Genomic DNA, 23596 nt, shown 5'->3' with positions numbered 1-23596 from the left:
TATCCGCTGATGTGTAAAAATCCTGCATCAGCGACAACCCTGATTCGAACCGTGTGTCGACCTCTCAATCAACAAATGCGCATACGTGACCTTGAATGCCCATATAATTTACTCTACGAGAACTTTACAATACATATTTACAGATCGACTGCATACTACATATAATATTTTACATGAGATATGAGAGTACACTCCCATACATATTACTTCTTTGTTAAGGAAAAGGCGTCTGATATGTATTTATTTTTACAAGGTTTGACAACAATTCTCATTGGTCCATTCATTTAGTTTATCAGTGTTAGTGGCTCCGTGTTGACGTCGCGTCTCTACTGCTTGTTAACATTTTAGTACAAGATGTGAAATGTGACCAAAATGTAGAGAAGACCCCGTGTAATAAACATTGTGCATTACTTAATGCGCACAATAAAATTGTCTAATCGCATCGTAAAATTTTCCATGAACGTAAGTCAATTTGTTTTATTATGACAGTCGCTGTGTGAGAGTAACAAACTTTATTTTGAATTTTCATGGTAGTCTATGATGAGAAGGGAAAGAGTTGCGGGGTACGGGAGGTATGATTCAACAACATGTTATTATTTTGCTATCTGCAAAAGATAAGTTTGTTAGGTCGCTTGATGTTGATACTATTGTAGTTAATAGAATTTTCGCTAGATGGCTGTATTTTAATTGTTAGTCAGACGCAGTAGAGCGCTAATTTTCAAACCAAGATTCAATGCTCATTAGTTACAACAATGCGTAATTAGAATATATAAGATTTTTCAATGACCTTTTCCAGATGTTTTTGTCGTTTTTAGAATACCGACAGACGTCCTTGTAAGTACAACATTACATTATTATTTCCGATAATTAGCGGGTAGCAATTTCGGGATTTAGAGATGGTTAGGTTATTATAATCTCGATTTTAACATAGACAAAGGTCAAAGATCATGGCCCACCAAAGTATAAAAACCATATCTACAACGTACAGAATTGACATAATAAATGGCTAGATTTATAGTCAATGTACTTTACAACGGTATGTGTCGCTTAACTGTGGGTACCGAGGAATAATAATAATAATAGTAATAAATTTATTTCTCTCCAGAAATTTTGGTTACAATTTTTGGCACAGAAACAGATCTTATTTTCTAAAGTGAAAAAATTTGTAGGAGACTGGTAGTAAGGTGTTTGTTTCATATTTTATTTTTCCACATCTACGTTTCTGTATTGAAAAATGTATTTTTATATCACAATGTAGGTATGTTAGAGCAAAACATTAGTGTGTTTTGTAGGCATTGTTAATCACCCAGAGAAAGTTATCGGTCTTATTTCAACTACAACAGACCGCGCAAGGTTCGCCCAAGACTATGATGATATTAATTTTGACGAAGTCTGGCAAAAACCTAATTAGGGTTTACACATAATAAAAAATATGTTATATACATTGACTTACAATTATATGGACGTCGGGTCCGCGCTAAAAAGTGTCCGAACTTATAGGGTGTTAAAATCGTATACAGAGCGTCACTCACGCTTTAGTCTTCGTTTGTTCGACTGACAGCGAAGCAAGCAAAATTAGACAGTACTGCTATGACATTACAATTTAAATTCAACGTTTTAGCTTTTTCATATTCCTTTACATGTCACTACGTTTAAATAGGTTGACTTGGGACATTTTTTTCGTGGTTTTTGTATTAGACCCGTCGTCCATTTATTTGTAAGTCAATGGTTATATATCAAATTTTTATTGCCCTCAAGATTTTTTTTACATAAAATAAGAAGTGGTTTATTACTGTATAATAAAACTAATATGGGTCTTGTACGCAAACGTCCATTAACCTGATCAGAGTATGAGCCATCTTTCCTAATAGAAAAGTACGTTCGGTGCAAAGTCTCACGCAACAGATAAAAATAAATCCTTGTTATCTTCGTGTGAACTTTGATCTGTAATACGTAAAATACATGATACTTATAATAATGCGATGTATTTGCATTGCCATTTCATTGTCAGATAACAACGCGTTTTAGCTGTAGATAAGATTCTTGTACGTACTCAAAAACAAAATGCAAAGGACATTTCAATTGATATATAATCGAATAAATTTATTTGCCAAAATTATACGGATGTTAAGTAAAATTACATAGAATCCAAGCTATTAAAGAGAGGTGTAGAAATATTAATGGAATTTCACATTTGGTCTCCACGATAAATTGCATTCCAAATTAACAGTAGGTATGAATTAGTACTTGTAAATTCTATATAATTCTTATTTCAACAGAAGCAACGAATCAATTTTGTCAATTCTAAAATAATTGTAGATCCTTATAACAATTTAAATTCATTTCGTAAATTATTTAAAACTCGTAGACACATATTAAAGCTGCTTTTTTTAAAGGTACTAACGTCCACTTGCACTAATCTTAAGTACGTCTTAAGCCAATACAATGTATTAAGGGTCGTATTCTAGAACTCTACTCAATGCTCAAGTCAGGATTTGAGCAGACTTGAGTATGATTTCAAGCACTGGAAATACGACCCTAATGGCAAGGACTTGAGTATGATTTTCAGTGCTCACTGCAATACTCAAGTTCTGACTTGAGTATTGAGCAGAGTTCTGGAATACGACTCTTGGGGCCGTATTCCAGAACTCTACTCAATGCTCAAGTCAGGATCTGAGTATGATTTCAAGCACTGGAAATACGACCCTAATGGCAGGGACTTGAGTATTGCCTTGCAAGCATTGACTTAAGACATACTTAAGTGGACATTAGTGACGGGACGAACAATTCGTGCTCCTGGTGGTAAGCGACACGCCTGCCCATAACAGTTGCAGTGCCACTCAGAGCTTTAAATCGCAAGACATGAAACGCACTGCCACTGCGCCTGTCACTCTGAAACATAAGTTGACAAGTCCCAGGTGTCTTTAGTTATTCTTATAAATTACTGTATGATAACTTTAGTATAAAAGATTCACGTGTATAACTATGATCTAGATTAACGTGATTGTTTCTAAAATTTCATTATGGCGTTCATAACACTTAACTGCCTAAAGGTTACCATGACAGACTGCCACGCAGAGGTCCCAGGTTCGATCCCCGGGCCGGGAGAAATTTTTGTATGGCCTACATGTATTTCTCTCGTAAGTTTGTGTGTAATTGGTGTTGTCTATGTGTTTGTCCATGGCACACAGGGATTCCCTAGTTGGGCTATGTTGATTGTGTGCGTTATTGTTATAACAAACATAACAAACCAACAGTTCTTTAACAAACATTATAATTATATTATTTACAATATTAATATGTGAATTGATAATTTATAACAATAACAGCGAAGTTTCGTCGTGATTATGATGACAGTAAACAGATGTCGTACAATGTTCTTCTTATCGTAACAGTGGCATGTTACACTATTGTGGCCCAGAAGATATTGTCGCTACCGTCACTAGTAGAAGCCGCCACGCTGAAGTGTGGGATATATTTTCCACCGTGATGAAAGGATTTGGCTATTGGCGTAATTTGCTCGCTGATTGTTGCTCAAGATGTATCAGACGTACAGAGGACATTGCCAGTACGCCATTGCGAGGAGGTTCTTTTCGTGCACTCCACGAAATTGTTTGTACAACAAAGTGTTACACTTATCAAACGTTTCTAGGGATCAAGCACGTTCTTGAAAGTCAGGTTTTTTAAATGACTTTTTTTTTAACACCAACGGTTTTTTGGTCAATTTCATAATTTTAAAAAACAAACAAATAAGTAATTGCGTACATTTATATTTATAGGTACGTTCATTTAATTTTAATAGGGTAATCACAAATTAAAAAAATACCTTGATCCTTACACACTTTCTTTTTTTTATAATACTAAGTGAGGCCTGTCCGTAACAGTTGCAGTGCCACTCAGAGCTTTAAATCGCAAAGATCTGAGGAGCATTGCCACTGCGCCCGTCACCCTGAGACATTAGTTGACAAGTCCCATGTGCCTGTAATTTCACCAGCACCCTTGCCCTTCTAAACCGGAACGCAGTAATGCAACATTACTGATTGGCGGCAGAAATAGATAAGGTAGCAGTACTTCCCTGGACGAAATCTTTCACAAGGATCTCCACTGGTGCTATATGTGTACGTGCATACATAAATTTGTTTTAGTTAGGTACTACGATGATTGTAATTACAGCTAAATATATATAAATAAAATAATAAATAAATAAAAGTACGAAGTTAAAGCGAATTTTCCAGTTAATCAAAGATTATCGTATGCAATAAGTCCGTAAAGAGCATTGACTTACAATTATATGGACGTCGGGTCCGCGCTAAAAAGTGTCCGAACTTATAGGGCGTTAAAATCGTATACAGAGCGTCATTCACGCTTTAGTCTTCGTTTGTTCGACTGACAGCGAAGCAAGTAAAATTAGACAGTACTGCGATGATATTACAATTTAAATTCAACGTTTTAGCTTTTTCATATTCCTTTACATGTCACTACGTTTAAATAGGTTGACTTGGGACATTTTTTTCGTGGTTTTTGTATTAGACCCGTCTATTTATTTGTAACTCAATGGTAAAGAGAGAGTAAATTTGCTTTTCTAGACAAGTTCGAGTACTTGGGAACCACCGCCTTGTATAACGCAGTTGCATTTCCGTCAGACCGTTGCGAAAAGTGAAAGTCCAGGCGATTAACGTCGTCTCTACAACCCAGTATTCACTGTAACTGGTATATTGCGATATTTAATAGTTTTTCTAATGAAATTCGAGAATGAAATTTTTATTATTTGAATATTCTAGAATATTATTATGAGTATTATTTAATATTCGAGTGTAGTATAATATTGTGAAATATTATTTAATATTTCACAATAATATACTCGAATATATAAAAATATTAAAAAATAACTTAGCTAGTTTAACATGGTGTACTGCCATGTTAAAATTTGTCTTTTTAATTTAATCATTAAATACGGTTTTTTTTAATATCATTATCCATAGCTGCAGCAAAAATAAAATAAATAATAAGCTGTCACATGTGCCTGTATTTCACCAGCACCCTTACCGTTCAATACCGAAACAGCAATGCTCACAACATTGCTTGGCGGCAGAAATAGGTAACGTGGCAGTACTTCCCTGGACGAACACTATCGCATTGCTACTAATAGGTACTCGTATATTAGACTAAAGAACAGGTAAAAATAGCTGCTAGTTATTAATAAGTGATTACCATCGAAACAATAACACGGACTGCAAATACCTAATGAGATATGGTAACGTCAATGTAGACATCAGTCAAGATAACCGATATTATAAAAAATACAATATCCGTAATACTCAACGATTAAAATTCGTACTTCATAGATTTAATCGGTGCTCGTAAGGATTGTAGACTGGTTGGATTTTGGCGTGAAAAAAATATATAAATAAAAATGGCCAGTGGGAAGATAAATGAGGACTTATTGCGAGAGAGGAAGAAGTGCATATTCAATGTGCAGGAACTGATTAACATTGTTGATGGTGGCGAGAAGATGACAAAGATGCGAAAGGAAGTTGGTAAGTTATCATCCTTGACTATAACATTATACTATTTTTTCAAATCTAAATCGTGAATGATTAATTATTTTTAAACAAATTATTATACGCGAATCGAGTTTTAGGCATTCGCGATTGTTACAAATTGGAAATATTTTTTTTCGAGTTTTTTTCGTGATGTATCACGTAAATTTGTTTTTTTTTTTAATAAACCGACGTTTCGGGTCATTTAAAGGTTCCAGCCAGCCGTTACTATGGGATTTTTGAAAAAAGAAAACTATACGCGATTTAGATGCGAAAAAATAGTTTCATTTTCTATAAGAACTCTATGCATAAAATGGTATTTATGGTCAAATAATAGTTTTATAGAGTAGGCGTGAACATTTTATAATGTTAACATGTATAAAGATTTACTAGCTGCGACTGAATATTGTTTCTGCACGTCGTATGCACGTAATAAAAACGCCCTGTGTATAGGTTCTTATTGCTCGATCCACTTATTGTATGGTTCACAGTCGGAGAATACCGTCTCTTCCATTAAAAAAAAATATAGAAAAGAACAGTCTAAAATATGTAGATATCCGAAATAATAATTTTTAAAAGATTACTCAAACACAACATTACGAGTATTAAAACAAGTTATTTTGAACTAATTAGTACCATAAGTTTTCATCATCGTTAGCCCTTTTATACGTCGTCCCATATCTCGGGGGAGGGTTTAGGCCAGTCTGTCACGCTGGCCTTTGCTTGATACGCGATAGGTCAAACCATTTAGGCTACCACGGAGTCTGTTGTTTATTTTTTCACAACTTTTGTGAATATTTATATATTAAAATATTGTTAATTGTGTAACACTAGGTATATAACATATTCAAATTATAATTTTAGCAGGAAATGCGATCTTATCATTTAAATCTATATACTCAAACGTGCACATAGGTGGTACACCTATTGGTCAATTTTTTTAAGTAGAGATCGTATCTAAATGTATAATAAATTAGGTCCGTATTTGATATTATGGGTGGAACACGGATAATTATAATAATAAATCTTTTATTGATAGCAGTTGTGGAAGATAAAGAATGTAAGATTACCTATTATTAAAACACATAAGAAAAGAGGGCCATATATTACTAAATTTTAGCTAACGGATTCTTCGATACTATATTATAAAACTATTTTTTCGGATCTTAATACAATTAAAATAATTTATTGTTCTTTTTCACTTTAACAATAGATTTTATAATCTCAGGAACACCGTATAATTAAATTGTGAGGCGGAAGATTGGTGGCTTAATTAGGTTGGACCAATACCATTATAGGTTACCAAGTATTCGCCACCGAATTCCAATGATACTGTTATGATGTATTGACTATAGTAAGACGTTGGCATGATGCCATTGAAAATACCTGCTATTTATTGTTTTGAGGACATTTACTTTCAATAGAAAAGTTAACTTTGCTTAAAAAATCGCCTATATTTGCTTTTTACAAGTCCCATGGTCACACTATTGACTGACAGTCAGCCGTCACAATGGGACCAGTAAAGGACCCGAAACGTTGGTTTGTTTGAAAAAACAAATATATGCGATTTCATCCGAAACAATTTTTAGCGATTCAAATATTCACAAAAAATATTATTATATTACCAGGTGAATATAATCTGTCGATGTATTAAAAGTTTCTACTTATAACACTCGTATATCATATTATTTATTTGTTTAAACTTTTTGTACAATACACTATAGTTCAAATGGCGGAGTTAACCAGGCATTCTTTAGTAGTAAACCATTGGGGCAAACAGAAAAAATAATAGGTTGGTGGTACACTTAAAAAAACATAACAATGTAGCTTGGAACAAGTTTTAAAGACGTTACTTTTAGAACATGGTACATAGGCGAAAGTCCTGGACAATCTAAAAGGAGTGTTGAACTGCGTCAATAACTGAGGGTAACTCAATGAACTGTTTTCAAGGAAGATTAAGTCTTTCTACGGTCACCCCCATATATTTTTATTATAGTGCCCCTTCCTGTCAACGTTTCGGTTATACGGAAAGAGCACCTATGCAAGCAAGCCTGCACAGGGACCTTATCAGTTCAAGTCCTGATCCCGTATCAGCCCGTTGGCATGTTTGTCATGGACCGTGGTCATGGACTTCTTCCGGTGTTCAGAAGTAGTGATGGAACGAAAGTGTCATAACGGAAACAGAAACAGGAACCGATGTTAAAAGTAAATCTTAGCGAAAACGGAAGCGGAAGCGGAAAAGTAAATACTCTAAAGATCTCAACGAAATAGTTCTAAACAGGGTTTTTTGTTTTTAGTTTCATAATTGCACTGAATACAACACAAAATTGCTAAGACCTACGCAAATTGCAAAGTCCAAATAACGTACTGAATTCAAGTACAGGTTGTGTCAGTGTACTAATTATTTTGAATATCTGTACTAGACTATTATAACCTCTGTCATAAAAGATGAATTTTGAGTTTTTAAATGGGAGAGGTGGTATTCCCCGGCAAGGTATATACATAAAAAAAGGCGACACTAATAGAGTTCTTTATTGGACAATATCATAGTCGATGCCGAGAAAAAAATGAATAGAATATCGATGTTATTATACATTATTTATTATTACCTTGATTTATATTCAGGGCCTGTATAGTCTTTGACCACAGGGATCTATTGTTAAATAACTGTTAATTATAACGCGGTGTCAGGGCCAAAAGAATTAAACAATTGCAGGATTTTCATTAGCTTCGATTGCTTTACCTCTCTGTATAAATGTGAATCGATAACACGACGTTAAATTTTGTAGAAACCATCGTATTCAACACGAAAGAACTTTGGGATGATGTCCCTGAAGAATACCTCAGTCACAAGGAAAGATACGAGCTTGCTGTCAAGAAGGCTTGCATTCTCTATGAGATACTCAAAGACCATATTTTGGAGCATTCTGGATTTGAGGACTTCGCGTAAGTTACATGAACGAGGAAAGGTTTAATTAACTGGGAGAGGTATATGGCATCGAGTATATAACCAGAAATAGAGACGAAATAATCCATCCTTTGCAACCCATGAGGCAAATAAGCCTTATATCACTTTTAAATATCAACTCTCATTTGCGCTGAAATCACAAATTAGAAAGCTGAAATAGTACAGCGCCAACAACTGACCTGTGAGCACGTCTCCGTATACTCTAAAAATATTCTGTATTTATTGTAATAAAGATAATATCTCCAATAAAGGGGGCCTATTTCATTCGGTGGTGTGGGATAAACAGCAAAACATCTGATTACAAAATAAACGAATCACATTTCATCGGTAATTAAATATTAAATATGTATTTTTTTAGTTATAGGCCATTATTGCAAAGCTCAAGTTAAACTGGTCGATTTGAAGTGAAACAATTGATAGGAGTCGTCGAATTCGAGCTGGCCAATCGGAGCGCAGTTCTCACCGTAATGATTTGGCAGAATAGTTTACAAATTAAATGACATTTCGTCTTTATTTCTATTTATGTACTCGATGGTATATGGTAACCCAACATCTAAATTATCAGTGTTAGCTAGTGTGCTGATACTTTCGTTTATTTGTATCTGCGACTTCATAAGAAATGTAATGTATATCTACTGGTTTTTTATAATACCAAGTGACGGGACGAACAAGTCGTGGGCTTGGTGGTAAGCGACACGCCTGTCCATAACAGTTGCAGTGCCAATGAGAGCTTTAAACCGCAACGATCGGAGGGACACTGCCACTACGCCCGTCACCCAGAGACATAAGTTGACAAGTCCCTATTTGCCTGTAATTTCACCAGCACCCCTACCCTTCAAAACCGGAACGAAGTAATGCTCACATTACTGCTTGGCGGCAGAAATAGGTAAGGTGGCAGTACCTTCCCGGATGAAGTCTTTTACAAGGAGCTGTACTGCCACTAAATATAGACTAGATGACGAGTGGCCAGTGGAGTTTTGCCAGTACACTGCCACTGGCCTCGCCGAGTAAACGACAACTTTTGTTCCATGATTTTTGACAAAGCATAATAAATTTATCAAAAATAAACTTTTAAGTTTTTGAAGTACTCTCGGAATTGAACCGATTGGGTAGTCTCGAAATCAGATGGGTTTCTGAGCGAGAAGATGAACCTGATTCCTATTATATCTTTCTAATTTGTGAGTTAAATTAACTATTGTTCCGATTAGAAATGTCAAAGTTTCCGATCGGCCAGTTGTGAATAGCAATTATGCGGCTCGACTCGGAAAAGACTCAGTTTCCGATCGGGTGAAGCAATCAAAATCAAGCTGCTGACACTTTTTAGATCTGTATTTGATTATAAGTTGTTTAGCAATTCCTACTAGTACCCTCCCTATTTTCCAGATAGGTACCGGAGCTGTAGGCACACTCATTTCCCGTTGTGCATTGCACAACTAGCGGTTGCGGTTGTGAACAAGTAAAAATCCTGCTTTTTAAAGCGTACCGCTAGGTTTTCTACTCGTGTAGCCTTTGGACCGACTATTCGCTTAAGTCCATCTGCGCCCTATGAGTGCAGTACAACAATGGTTTTCGGATGTTGTTGGGGCTGCCACGTTTCTGCAGTTCGTCAGGCATGTTTGCGCTGACGCATACGGGTGCTTTTATGCCATTATGCGTAAAAAGTCAGCCTCATTGCTCTGCAGGTTTCATACCAGCTCTAACTCTATACTGGAAACCATTGTCAGTAGATGTAATTCGCCTTCTATGCGGCAGCTTTTTTCGCCTCGAGTATGAAGCATAATTTGTATTTTAATTTTTTTATTTAGTACTACTAACATAGTTTTTGCGATCAACATTGTTTACTAACAAAACTAGACTATTTGTCGTCTGAAAAATCAACAAATTCAGGTCCGTTCGTTTCCCCATTTTCAACTCACGACTTGTTTCCAGACCCTCAAATACGTACAGAGTACTAAGCAGTACAATCAAGGATATTACACCACTCATGTTGCACATGGGCATGTTTGTGCCCACTATCCTTGGACAGGCATCACCTGAACAGCTAGCTAAATGGCTACCTTTGGCATTGAATTTGCATTATATTGGAACTTATGCTCAAGTAAGAATCCCCTTCATTTTGTTCATAATATTTTATTGCTGCTTCTCTTCAGTTTAATACCATGATATTTATTTTTTTGTGAAATTACTTCACTACTTTGTTATAATTATTATTAATACAAAGAATTGAACACAACTCGAACCCGTGTTCCTACCAAACCAGGGCCACCGTTCAACCAACTTGTCTTAAGTTGTTTCGTCATAGTAGTCCTTTCCAGAATTGTTACTTGTGTTCGATCTTTGTATTCATTCTTAAAGGATTTATTTATTTTATTATTTATTAATTGTTAACATTCTTTGTTGTTTATGGTTTTAGACTGAGCTTGGTCACGGAACGTTCCTTAGAGGATTGGAAACAACGGCTACTTACGATCCAAAAACAGAAGAGTTCATTCTTCACAGCCCTACGCTTACTTCTTACAAATGGTGGCCTGGCGGATGTAAGTTTTTTATAATTGCTATAATTCTGAAAAATAAAAAACTATAATAAAAAGATTAATAAATAAATTAAATAAATAGCTTGGTTCTTCAATATAATACATAAAATTTACGTAAAACTGCGTCAAAAATTAAAGCTTCAGCAATTTGCTGGTTTTCAGGCTTCACCTAGTAAGTATTATTAAGTAGTAAGATGAAACGAATATCCGGTAACTATCCGGTATCCGGCCTATCCGGCCTAATTTTACTATCCGGTCGGATTACGGATATCCAAAACAAAAAAGAAAAATTCGCAAACAGTTTGCCAATTAAATAGATTTATTGATTAAAGAGGATAGTAATAGGATAAATAGCAATTACACGATCGTTGACACTGTCGTATTTATGGACAGACGAGTATATTTTCAATTGCATATAATTGTAATAAATTATTACTGCAAACAATTTGTTCAAAGAAAAATATAAATTGATCCATGTATATACAGCCTTATTTGTAAAATAAGGCTCGCACGACAATATTAGTAATAATTATCATAAGCAATAACTTTCCATAATTTTTTTTTTAAATAAATAACGCACACACTCAACATAGCCCCGCACTAGGGAAACCCTGTGTCGCGGGTGCCATGGACACACATATAGACAACCACAAATTACACTCAAACTCAGGAGATAAATAATTGTAGGCCATACAAATATTTCTCCCGGCCCGGGAATCGAACCTGGGACCTCTGCGTGGCAGTCCGGCATGGTAACCGTTCGGCCACGGAGGCAGTTAATAATTTTTATTAATAAGTTTTAATAATTCATCAGATTTGACTTTCGTACTCGAACAAAAATAAAAATAATGAAATTGTTCGCCCTAAGCTGTGATAACTCTGTGCGGTAACCAGTACAGAAGCAAAACGCAGGAGCGGACGGACGGAGGGGTGGACGCTTGCACGTACGAACTTACTACCAAATATAGATCAAAAAGTGTCATAGTATATCAAAAACTTAAAAGTTTACTTTTGGTAAATTTATTTGTAAAGAGTTACGGGACAAAACTTGTCATTGTGTTTAAGCTTCTTATTTTATCATTTCCAGTGGCTCATACTGCTAACCATTGCATCGTGGTAGCTCAACTGCACACTAAAGGAGAATTTCAAGGTATCTACCCGTTCTTCGTACAGATCAGAGACATCGAAACACACATGCCTCTTCCGGGTATCAGTGTTGGAGAAATTGGTCCAAAACAAGGTTTTCAGACTGCTAACAATGGATTTCTTGGCTTTGACCATTTTAGGATACCTAGGGAGAACATGCTCATGAAGAACGCTCAAGTTTTGAAGGTATTTAATTTCTTTTTTTATTTCTTCATTTGCAGATCACGTTTTGGTTTTGTGGGTTTATTTATATGCTTTTTGCTATTTATATATTTTGCTATTCTATGCTGTTTCACTTTCTGATAGCAATACTGCTTTTGAGAAGCAAAGTGACCACGTTGTTAATATATTTGACCACGTTGTTGTAAGTGACCACGTTGTTAACTGACCACGAATTTGCATGTATATTTACATGTACATGCAAATTCGTGGTCAGTTAATAGGTGTACTTGGCATATATTTTTTTTAAATATACGTTTTTGTCTTTAGCTCGAGATTAAACAAGGTAATTAATGTGAAATAATATAGTAATTTATATTTTGAACGACATAAATCTATATTTAATTACAAGGTCTACCGCTTAATTGAGTCCTAGTATTTATGTGGTTTGTGATTGAGTCGGTTCTTGAGGTAGCTGCGCGGTGCGGGAGGAATGACAGTTTACGTAACACTTGTCGCGTTGCGCACGGGATAATTTCAACGAGATTTTTCTGACGACATTTAATAAAAAGTTGATTGAAAAAAGTGTCAATTGGCGTGTCTTTATATGAAACAAAATTTGTATTGAACTGATATTCAATTATTTTTTGTGAAATTACTCCACCAGTTTGTTATAATTATTAATACGAAGATCGAACACTTAGAAAAAATTCCTTCGATCCGGCCGGATTCGAACCGACGTCTTCTAGCAAACCGTGGCAGACGCGATCTGAGCGGCACTGTCGCTGCGCCCGTCACCCTGAGACATAAGTTGACAAGTCCCATGTGCCTGTAATTTCACCAGCACCCTTACCCTTAAATAGGTACCTATTATTCGATCAAAATAAAACACGCATGATGCGAATGAGAAGTTTCATACTTCTCATTGTCTTTTGATATGGAAGAGTATTACTTATTTAACAGTAATTATTTCGGACGGATGTCGGACGGAGAACGGCAGTAGACCGTTATCATTCTGGCCCTATACCCTATACGGGTTAAGAACGTTTTCTAAGAGTTGTGAACCTTCTTGGACGTGAACATTTGAATGTTAGCGAGAGGCACATATTGTTACTAAATATTAACAAATATACATGAATTAGAAATTAATGAGACTAGTTCATGCAGGGATTTGAAGCATTGACCTCTCTTTCTTTTTTTTTTTTTTTTTTGCCAGCCGAGACTATCTTGATAGATTTTTATCTAATATTTACTAATTCACTTAAACAATAATTTATAGAATTTACGGCTACTATATAGTACGTACAAGTGCAAAAATTGAACTGTTTTCCAGGATGGCACAATGGTCAAGTCAACGAATGACAAGTTGACATACGGAACGATGGTGTTCGTGAGAGTAAGCATTGTTAACGATGTCTCATTCGAGATAGCCAGAGCAGTTACAATTGCTGTTCGTTACGCTGCTGTGAGGCACCAGTCGCAGTTGAAGCCTAAGTGAGTAACTAAAAGAGCTCCTTTTAGCTTAGCCCCCCTAGCGATGTGCGATTGCGAAAGATTTCGATATTCGACTCATTAGTAATTGCTTTTTATTAAATCTGAATGATTATTCATTACTAACCCATAGATTCCATAAAGCACAACGATACTCGTGATCACCTAGTCCTCTCTGACATGTGGTAAATACCGTAAATGTGACAGGAATATTTTGTTGTAAAAAATAAAATAAATAAATAAGTAAACACAGTGAATGATCTGGTGGAGATCCGAGTAGTTCCGACACAATAATCATTCGACTTGTGCACCCGACCGACTGGCAGGGGCATTCGAGTTGAGTCGAATGATTGTGCTTGGCTTCGACTTAGGTGAATGATTTGCCCATTCGAATGATTAGTATTAGTAACATTCAAAGTCGCGCATCACTAATCCCTCCAGTTTAATATGCAAGATAATTAGATTCATTTCTCGTCGATACCTGTGCTATTGTACCACATTATTGTACTAATGTTCACCTAAAATGTGCAGCAACCTTGTGATATTGGTTTAATAAGAACAATGTCTCCTTTTTTCCTCTTTTATTTCTATGAAGTGTAAATCAAGATACCTTTTTTAAATTTTTCACCTACCAACTCTTTTCAGTCAACCAGAGCCCCAGATCATTGATTACGTGACGCAGCAGCACAAGTTGTTCGTCCCTATTGCCACCAGTCACGCCTTCAGAATTGTCGGTGATTGGTTGTGGAAAACTTTCGCGTCTTTCAACCGTGATATGAAGCTTGGTAACACGGAACAACTGCCTGAGGTAAGCTTGCCTAAAACCACCTCCAGTAATGGAAAGTAAACTCGACAGTTTATGTTCTTTAATCGCTGTTTTGGGAAGATGCCAAAAGGGCAAAGTATACATTGGTCGTGCGGGCGGAATAGTGAAGATGATATAGTTTACCAGTCACAGTCAGTATGCGCCTATAGTTACGTGTATTAGCACTATACTATCTACTATTTAAAATAATATAGGTGTGGTCATTCCATGATAATTGACTTGTTTTCGTTACAAAGATGTGAGGTATAATATCCCTTTTATTTTTAGCTGCATGCTCTTGCTTGTTGTATGAAAGCAGTGTGTAGCAAAGACGCGTCAATCTGCGTGGAGCAGTGCCGTTGGGCTTGCGGCGGTCACGGTTACATGACATCGTCGAATCTGCCCATAATCTACGGTGTCACTACCGCCAGTGTCACTTACGAGGGCGAGTACACTGTCATGCTACTGCAGACAGCAAGGTAAGAAGATTATTGATGAGTTCTTGGAAAACCTGACTCATATTCGCAAGGGGAGTGTAATGAGTGACCGACATTGCTCGCATGTAGAGTTTACTTTGGTAGCTTTTTTAATGAGAGCATTGAGCTGTTTTGAAACAATTCATTGAATATTTCCAGATATCTAGTCAAAGCTTGGAAGCAAGCTCTCGAAGGCAAGGCAATGACGCCAACAGTTGGTTACATGTTAAACTTCCTCAACAATAACAATGTCAGATGGGACAATACTCCCGAAGGTATCATCAGGGGACTACAAGCGGTTGCCGCAGGGTGAGTGTTTAGGTCCTGAATTGTTTGTTGTATACAATGGATTGATAAGTGCCCCTAATCTTTTAAATAATATTATTCCTTTATGTATTGAAGTTCCTAACAGATACAAAATGATAAATTTTGTATTTTGCAGAAAAACTAAAACGGCCTACGATTCGATTAAAAGGCACCAAAGATCAGGCAAAGATTACGAAGATTCTTGGAATTTATCGTCCGTTCAACTCGTCAACAGCAGTGAGGTAATGTTTTGCGAATTTCTTGTACAAGTTTTCTAACAGGTACAGTCAAGAGCACATCAAGCTTGACACTTTGGGCCGTTATTATCGTAAGCGGCATAGAGTTGGATTTAAGTGTTAAGTGTCAAGGTTGACGTGCTCTTGACCCTGTACATGTACATAAAATATACTTCTTCCATAATCGTCGAAGAGAACAAGGTCAACTTCAATTACAGGATTAACGTGTTCACAGGGTGTTAACAAATTAAAAAAAATGTTTTATTCAGAATCTCAATTATTACGTTTATAGTGGTTCGGGACTTATACTTGTGCTAGGGATACACAAACGTTCACAACTTTTAAATATTGTCGTTTGTGTGAAAATAACCAGATTTTGATATTTTAAAGAAATAATGTTTTTTACTGACAACACAAACTTTAGTAGAGTTGTCACTATATTATTTTAATTGTACTTTACAAATATTACTTTTGTTTTAGTAAACATTAATTTTGTTTGAAAATATGAAGATATTTATCACATATTTTAGTGCTTTATTGAATAAATTTTGTTAAATGCAGTACTTACATACATTTATACCAGCATCGCGGATTGGTGTACCTGTTATGCGTGTGAATGAAATCGAAATGAAATGCTGAATAATTCTGAATTTGAATATATAAATTGCTGAAACACGCAAAATAGGCGCCTTGTCGTCGAGTTGCGGACACCAGCCCGTTACACCAAGTACCAAGTAATTCTGAATTTGCGGCACTCTTGTTCAAAGTCTACTATTTGATATCATTTTTTAAATACCGAGCGGCTAGAATGAAATTTAGTAGCTATACAGCTCCTTGTGAAAGAGTTCGTCCAGGGAAGTACTGCCACCTTACCCATTTCTGCCGCCAAGCAGTAATGTAAGTATTACTGCGTTCCGGTTTGAATGGGTAAGGGTGCTGGTGAAATTACAGACACATTGGACTCGTCAACGTATGTCTCAAGGTGACGGGCATAGCGGCAGTGCCCTTAGGTCTTACGACTTATTCGCCCCGGCACTTGGTATTATAATAATCTCAGTACAGAGTACTAAAAAAACCTCAGACCTTAAAAGTACGTGGAATTACGTCTATTTGCTAAGTTTTATTGGAATATCCTTAAATTCGCCATTATGCAGGACTTGACACTGGAAATAATAAAAATCGGTTCTCACTACTCAAAGTATATTGAGAGAAAAACGCCTTGAATTGGAGAAATAGCAAAATCAACCATTAAAATAATTGCTCCTAAGTAAAATTTAGGCGCTATTTATAAATGTGAATCTTCATGCGCGAACCCCCTTAGCCACCCTTAGAGGTGGATGATTTTCTTCAAAATGAAATGGGACCACTATGGAAGTACCCATTTTCCAATAAAAAAGAATCATACAAATACCGGAGTTATCACGTAACTTCCTCCTTTTTGAAGTCGGTTAAAAAAAAGAATGGTGTGAGCACCCGCGCTGTTCAACTTGAGTGCACCGTGAGATTATATGAATGTGTGTGTCTGTACAAAGCGCGTGGCGATCGCTCACACACACTAGTCACGCTGCTACGTTTGTATGGTGACACTATTTGTCTTATTTATACTATATAGAAATACAATACTATTAGAGCTATTATCTTAAAAGTACATCCTTCATACAGGCTCATTGCCGCGCTGTACTCTGCGAAGTGTACTGGCAAGAGACACAGAAGATTGCAAAGTCAGCATCTGCTAACCTTGGCATTGTACTGACACAACTATCTGAACTGTACCTGGTGTATTGGGCCATCGAGAAGACAGGAGATCTTTTGATGGTACGTAGTTGCCTGTTTCCTAATCGAGACTTTTTTTTTATAATATTAACAACACGCATACTCATAATCCCGCACTAGGGATACCCCGTATTGCAGGTGCCAATAGACCATCACATGACATCCAAACTCACGAGAGCAATAAATAGAAGTATACAAATATTTGTCCCGGCAGACCAGTATGGTAATCGTTCGACCACGGAGGCAGTTGTCGTGAATTTGGGTGTTAATTAGCAATTTTTTTTAATGAACAATTTTTATAACGTACACACTCAACATAGCCCCGCACTAGGGAAACCATGTGTCGCGGGTGCCATGGACACACACGTAGACAACCACAAATTACACCCAAACTCGCGAGAGAAATAAATGTAGGCCATACAAATATTTCTCCCGGCCCGGGAATCGAACCTGGGACCTCTGCATGGCAGTCCGGCATGGTAACCGTTTGGCCACGGAGGCAGTTATAATACATATATATATAATTATAATAAATATAATATATTGAACCACACAGCTAAATTGTTTTTTCAGATATGTAAATACTTTGCAATTAATTGCATATTGTCGTTTATACAGTGTTTTTTTAATTGGATAGTATGCGGAAATCCAAAACTATAGAAAGTACATGGAAGCTGTTTTAGGAACCATTAAGCGAACCCAAATTTCAGTGGATTTTTTAAATTTAATTTATAAAAGTTAATATGAATACAATCGGCTTTATTTCATTTATAATTTTGATAAGATGCATACTTATAAATGCGATAACATATAAATTAAAAAAAATATTACGTTTTATTCGCACGTAAAATGAAAGCAAACATGTTTATTCCTTATTTTAGGGATTCTTAAGTCTATTTTTCAACTTCCTCGCAAGTATGCTGAAAAACATTGCATAACACGGGCGTAGCAGCAGTTCTGCCCTCGTAATGAAAAAAGGCACAACTGCTGTATAAAGTATGCAAAGTGGTGCCTTTTTTCGTTACGAGGGCAGAGTTACAAATATAATTGCCTCTGTTCGTAATTGCTTACTTACCGCCCTGGTGGCAACTGTAAACCTATTATGCAGGTACGTGTTATATCTATAGTTCAAGTTCAAAACAAACTAACTAACAGAACAATTCGTTCTGTTAGTTAGTTTGTTTTGTTAGTTCGAAGCTAGGAAAATGATTTGAATGCCTGACATATTTGTTTATTTATGACATCTTGTATTTATCAATTCAATACGCCTTTATGGATAGTCTTAGCCACGTTATAAAACAACCATCAATAAATTTGGGACTTAAGCATTAGTAGGTATATGCATTGATATTGTTTCAGTGCATAGTTGTATAAATAAATGTATAAATGTATAGTTATCAGAAAGTAATTAAATTGTGATAGTGAGACAAATGGCTTATATTTAATTGTTTGTTGAAAGGCTCAGATAGAAAACGTAATCTATGTTCTACTAATGTGGTGACGTAATACGTGATTGTTATCAGGTTTGATTACAACTGTTAACAATGTACTTGAATTGAATGAGATTTGGTGAAACAACAGGCATAGAGGACTTGTCAACTTTACGTCTCTCACTGACAGGCGCAGTGGCAGTACTCCTAATACCTTTGCGATTTCTATCTCTGAGTTACAATGCAACTGTTATGGGTAGGCGTGTCGCTTACCACCAGGCGCACGATTTGTTTATAAATAATAATAATAATAAATAACGCAAACACTCATAGCCCCGCACTAGAGAAACCCCGTTCGCGGGTGGACAATATTTCTCCCGGGAATCAAACCCGGGACCTCTGCGTGGCAGACCAGCATGGTAACCGTTCGGCCACGGAGGCATTTATCTCGTCAGTTGATATCTTATCAATTCATACTAGCTACTGATGAAATGGACATTTAATACATGGTATAGACTCTTATATATGATATTTTTATTTCTGTACTTGTTTACTCAATATTTTTGTTTATAATATAGTTGCCAGACGTTTGTATAATAATATTGGAAGTGTAAGCTGTTCAATAAAACGATTTATTGTGAATGTCGTAATATCGTAAAGGTAAAAGACATATAAAATACGGTTAGCCACTTAAGTTTAGCAAAAATTCAGAAAAAATCGAAAGGGTAGCCTTTTTATTATATTGTTCCACTTTTATATAATCGTCTTTATTCATAATTAATTTATTCATTGTGCCATGTGGATTAACAGAGGTGTTACGTAATAGCATTCCAGCACATGAACCCTGTAAGGGCACTACGATGATAATAACTTTATAATCGGGAGTGCTCTGAGGAACTTTTCGAACTGGTGCCACTGTCTCGTTTCTACCATCGCACCTCCCGCCAAAGGAGTAGAGTCCATCTCCACATCTTAGATGCCTGGCATTGTAAGACCACGCAGGCATCTCGTTCGTTCCTTCCTCGAACCTACAAGATGTGGACTGATCTTAATCCTGAAGTATTATTTCTTTTGCGCTTATCTTACAGGGTTCTTCAAAAAGCGTATTTACAGGGCTCTCAAAGTCTGGCAACGCGTTGGCAGCTCATCTGATGTTGCAAATGTCCATGGGCGACGATGACCACACCCCATCAAGTGGCTCGTCTGCTAGTTTGCCTCCTTCTTTACATTAAACAAAAAAAACCTATCAATATCTTCAGTTTACATGGAATACTCAGTTTATACAATACAAATCTATATAAAAGATCTCTTTTCCGGCGAAAGTTAATTTGATGAAGTGAGGTTTATATTACAATTTGTTTTTTCAGTTCTCAACAATATCCAAGAGCGACATTTTGATACTGCAACAGCGATATGAAGAACTCCTCGGTCTGATTCGACCCAATGCTGTCGGTTTGGTTGACGGATTTGACCTTGCAGATAAGGTAAGAATGCTATTGTCATCTACAACATTAAATTAATTAACTTATTTAGGCCATAATAACGTTCAAACTCATCATCATTTATATTATGTATCCATTGTACGTGGAGAAGCGTTGTCCGACTATGGGCTTCCATCGCTGTAGTAGAGACGGCGTTCAGTGACGGGACGGTACGACAAGGGATTTTTAGTTTAGGGATACCTACCGGCCAGCAGTCTCCGGAATGTCTCGACAGCCTTTGGGATGCTTCGGCAGATTTCCGAAATTTATTCGCCCAAAATATAGTTCTCTTCTTCATCTTTAGCAAGAAATACTATAAGCAGCATTAAGTCCCAAACTATTATTTTTAATATACAATTGATAATAGACTAGCTTGCAACGTTACGACTGATCTGAAGAGATATTATGCGCGAGCACGACGATGACGACACGACGTCCTTTGCCATTTCGTCCCGCCACTGGGCTTTAGGAATTCAGATTCTTGACGTTCATGAAACCTGCAACTTAGAGACCACTAGCGTTTTTCGAGAGCGTCAGCGTCTTGACAACGTACGCACGGTATCGACACGGCGTCCGCGCTGCGGCGGGGTAAAGACAGCGCGGCGTAAATGAGCGGTTGTTGGGGGTGTACTCCCGTTCTTTTGATTTAGTCGACTATTACTTATTTGACAGTGATTGCTTCGGACGGATGTTGGACCCTCTAAATAGTGCCCAACGTCGGGTATACGCCTGCGTTGGTAAAACCCTAACGCTTGACAGATGTTAGTGTGGGGGTCTCTTAATATTTACTATGTAATCTGTAACATCCAGAAACAGTAGTACATTTATGCTTTCAATTTCAGATTCTAAACTCGACGCTCGGTGCCTACGACGGGATGGTCTACGAGCGTCTTATGGCTGAGGCAAAGAAGAGTCCTTTAAACGCTGAGCCAGTGAACCAGAGCTTCCATAAATACCTCAAACCTCTTATTATGAAGGGAAAATTGTAAAGAAATATCAGCAGTAGTTTAATATGCTTGATGTTACAGACTAATATGGAATACCACAGGGCAGGGTTTTGGCATAGTATAAGACAGGTAGCATGTAACTTCCACTTGTTCAGCGCGTCATTCACCAGTGTAGAGTTGTCACATTATTGTTTTAGATGCGCCTCTTGTTGCAAAACATAATTTGAGAAAAACTCGTGCTATGTTATTGAAATAATCTTTATTAAATGCAATATTAAACGTATTGCTTACATATTGATATTTTTATACCAGCATCGAGGATTAATATCTCGATTATGGAATCGATCATTCTCGGACTAGTGTTCACTACCTAATTTTCGTGGCAATTTATATTATTTAAATGTTCGTTTTTTTATCCTTCAATATTATTTAATAGTCGAGTATTGTAACGTGAAATATTATTTAATAATTACTCGATTATGTAATATAGAATATACTTGAATATTTAAATAATAAAAATTGCCACAAAAATTAGGTAGTGAACACTAATCTGCGAATGACCAGAATATGATCATGAAATAAAAATGAAATGCGAGTTTGTATATATGCATAACGATACATTTAAAAATACAAAACACACAAAATATATTTTCAAATTACAAAAAATATATTTATTTTATATTTCAAACACCAAGTGAATGCTTCCATTCTATAGTGAATGTCGCCTACGATCCTGTGCAACCCGTGTGCACCGCGATATTACTGTACTAGTCTTATTCTACTATGGTTTTGGGGTTACCTACGACAGCAACAGTCAGAGATGGGCAGCGGGTTAAAACCCAATCAACTTGCCTTGGCAAGTTGATTGGGTTTTAACCGGGTTTTTACTCAAAACACCTGGGCAGAAAAGGCGAAAACGGAATTTGGTATAATTCCATATTTCATACAAATTTCGTTGAAAAAATATTTTTAGACAAAAAAGAGGCAACTCCATACAATACCCACCTTGCAATCCTGTGGATTCTCACGAATTTTTATGAAAATCGATTCAAGTTTATACGATGTAATTAATTTTGATTCGATTAATTTGAGTGCGTTTTTAAAGCGAATCGATTCAATAGAAAGTCAAATCAAATCGTCAGATTAAAAAGCAATAAACTTTTGCAATAATATCATTCAATGTGAACAAAACTCGATTTATAACTTATATATAAATGTATATAGATTTTGTTAATGTAAATAGATTTTCTCTTCGATTTCGGGTGTTAACGGATTTTAACCTAATTTAAATCCGGCGTTAACAAAGTGCCGGGTTAAAACCCGGGCGCTAGTCCATCTCTGGTAACTCCTAACGTCATACATGAAGATTGTACATTTTGTAATTTTGTTGATAATGTCATATTTATATTTGCTATAAGAATTATATTTAAAGATTACATATATTTTGGGATGGCGAAACCTTGTTTTATTCTTGCCTTTTACTAATTAATATACGTAATCGATACAAACTGCGATCAGAGTACAGTAATAGCGTCAGTACGTATTGGACATTTTTGGTTACATGAATTTCTTATGGTACTAAATAAAATGGGGCAGTATAGTTATCGTCAAGCCAGTACAATAATCGAATGTCAAGTAGTTAACCACGTCACACATTTCCTCACTGTATTGGGTTGTTTCTAGTGAGTAGACAGTCTTCAAAATTTCCACAGTGGCAGTGTTTGCATAAATGATTTATTTGTTATTTACGACTATCACTTATACAAAATCTTGCATAAAAATGTGGACGCCCCTATTTTGTAGGATATTTTTTAAAACAACACTTAAAAATAATCACAAACACCAAAAAGATAATTCTAATTTGACATTATAATAATTCATCATAGTAGATAAACCTGCAGTTTCACAGAGATCGCTGTGCTGCGGAAATTCAATAAAAAAAAGTACTTGTGTGTGAACCATTTTCATAATGTAAATGCATTAAAAATGTTACGTTGTAACTACACTCGGTTTTAAATTAATTCCTTGCCTTTTCAACATTGACGGTGACGCCATTATTATTTTCACGCGTTAGTGCGTTTGTGTATGGACCACGACGCTAACGTAGCACTTAAATCGTTCTAAAAACGCTCATTATTGCTAAAGATCGTTAATCGTTTGTTGCGTTTGTTGTATCTGTGTCTAGTTTGTCGATGTCTGACGTCTCTCGGTAAAAAATATACTATTTTGTCATTGACTTACAATTATATGGACGTCGGGTCCGCGCTAAAAAGTGTCCGAACTTATAGGGCGTTAAAATCGTAT

The 23596-nt window shown here is 36.2% G+C and overlaps 1 protein-coding gene across 1 annotated transcript; it reads left to right on the top strand.

The window, feature by feature from the left end:
* The first annotated feature begins 324 nt into the window (after positions 1-324).
* LOC113230011 (probable peroxisomal acyl-coenzyme A oxidase 1) lies at positions 325-21649 on the top strand. The gene is made up of 14 exons (XM_026463732.1): positions 325-462; positions 5346-5537; positions 8330-8486; positions 10438-10606; positions 10922-11045; positions 12130-12374; positions 13681-13841; positions 14484-14646; positions 14932-15122; positions 15279-15428; positions 15562-15667; positions 17324-17476; positions 20232-20348; positions 21188-21649. Exons 2-14 carry the CDS (start codon positions 5414-5416, stop codon positions 21332-21334), a joined length of 2007 nt encoding a protein of 668 aa, XP_026319517.1. The 5' UTR covers positions 325-462; positions 5346-5413; the 3' UTR covers positions 21335-21649.
* The last annotated feature ends 1947 nt before the right edge of the window (positions 21650-23596 follow it).

This window comes from Hyposmocoma kahamanoa, unplaced genomic scaffold, assembly GCF_003589595.1.
Source record: "Hyposmocoma kahamanoa isolate Upper Pololo Valley unplaced genomic scaffold, ASM358959v1 63, whole genome shotgun sequence".
Taxonomy (NCBI): domain Eukaryota; kingdom Metazoa; phylum Arthropoda; class Insecta; order Lepidoptera; family Cosmopterigidae; genus Hyposmocoma; species Hyposmocoma kahamanoa.
The sequence above is the reverse complement of the archived record's forward strand: the minus strand, read 5'-3'. Positions and strand labels throughout refer to the sequence as shown.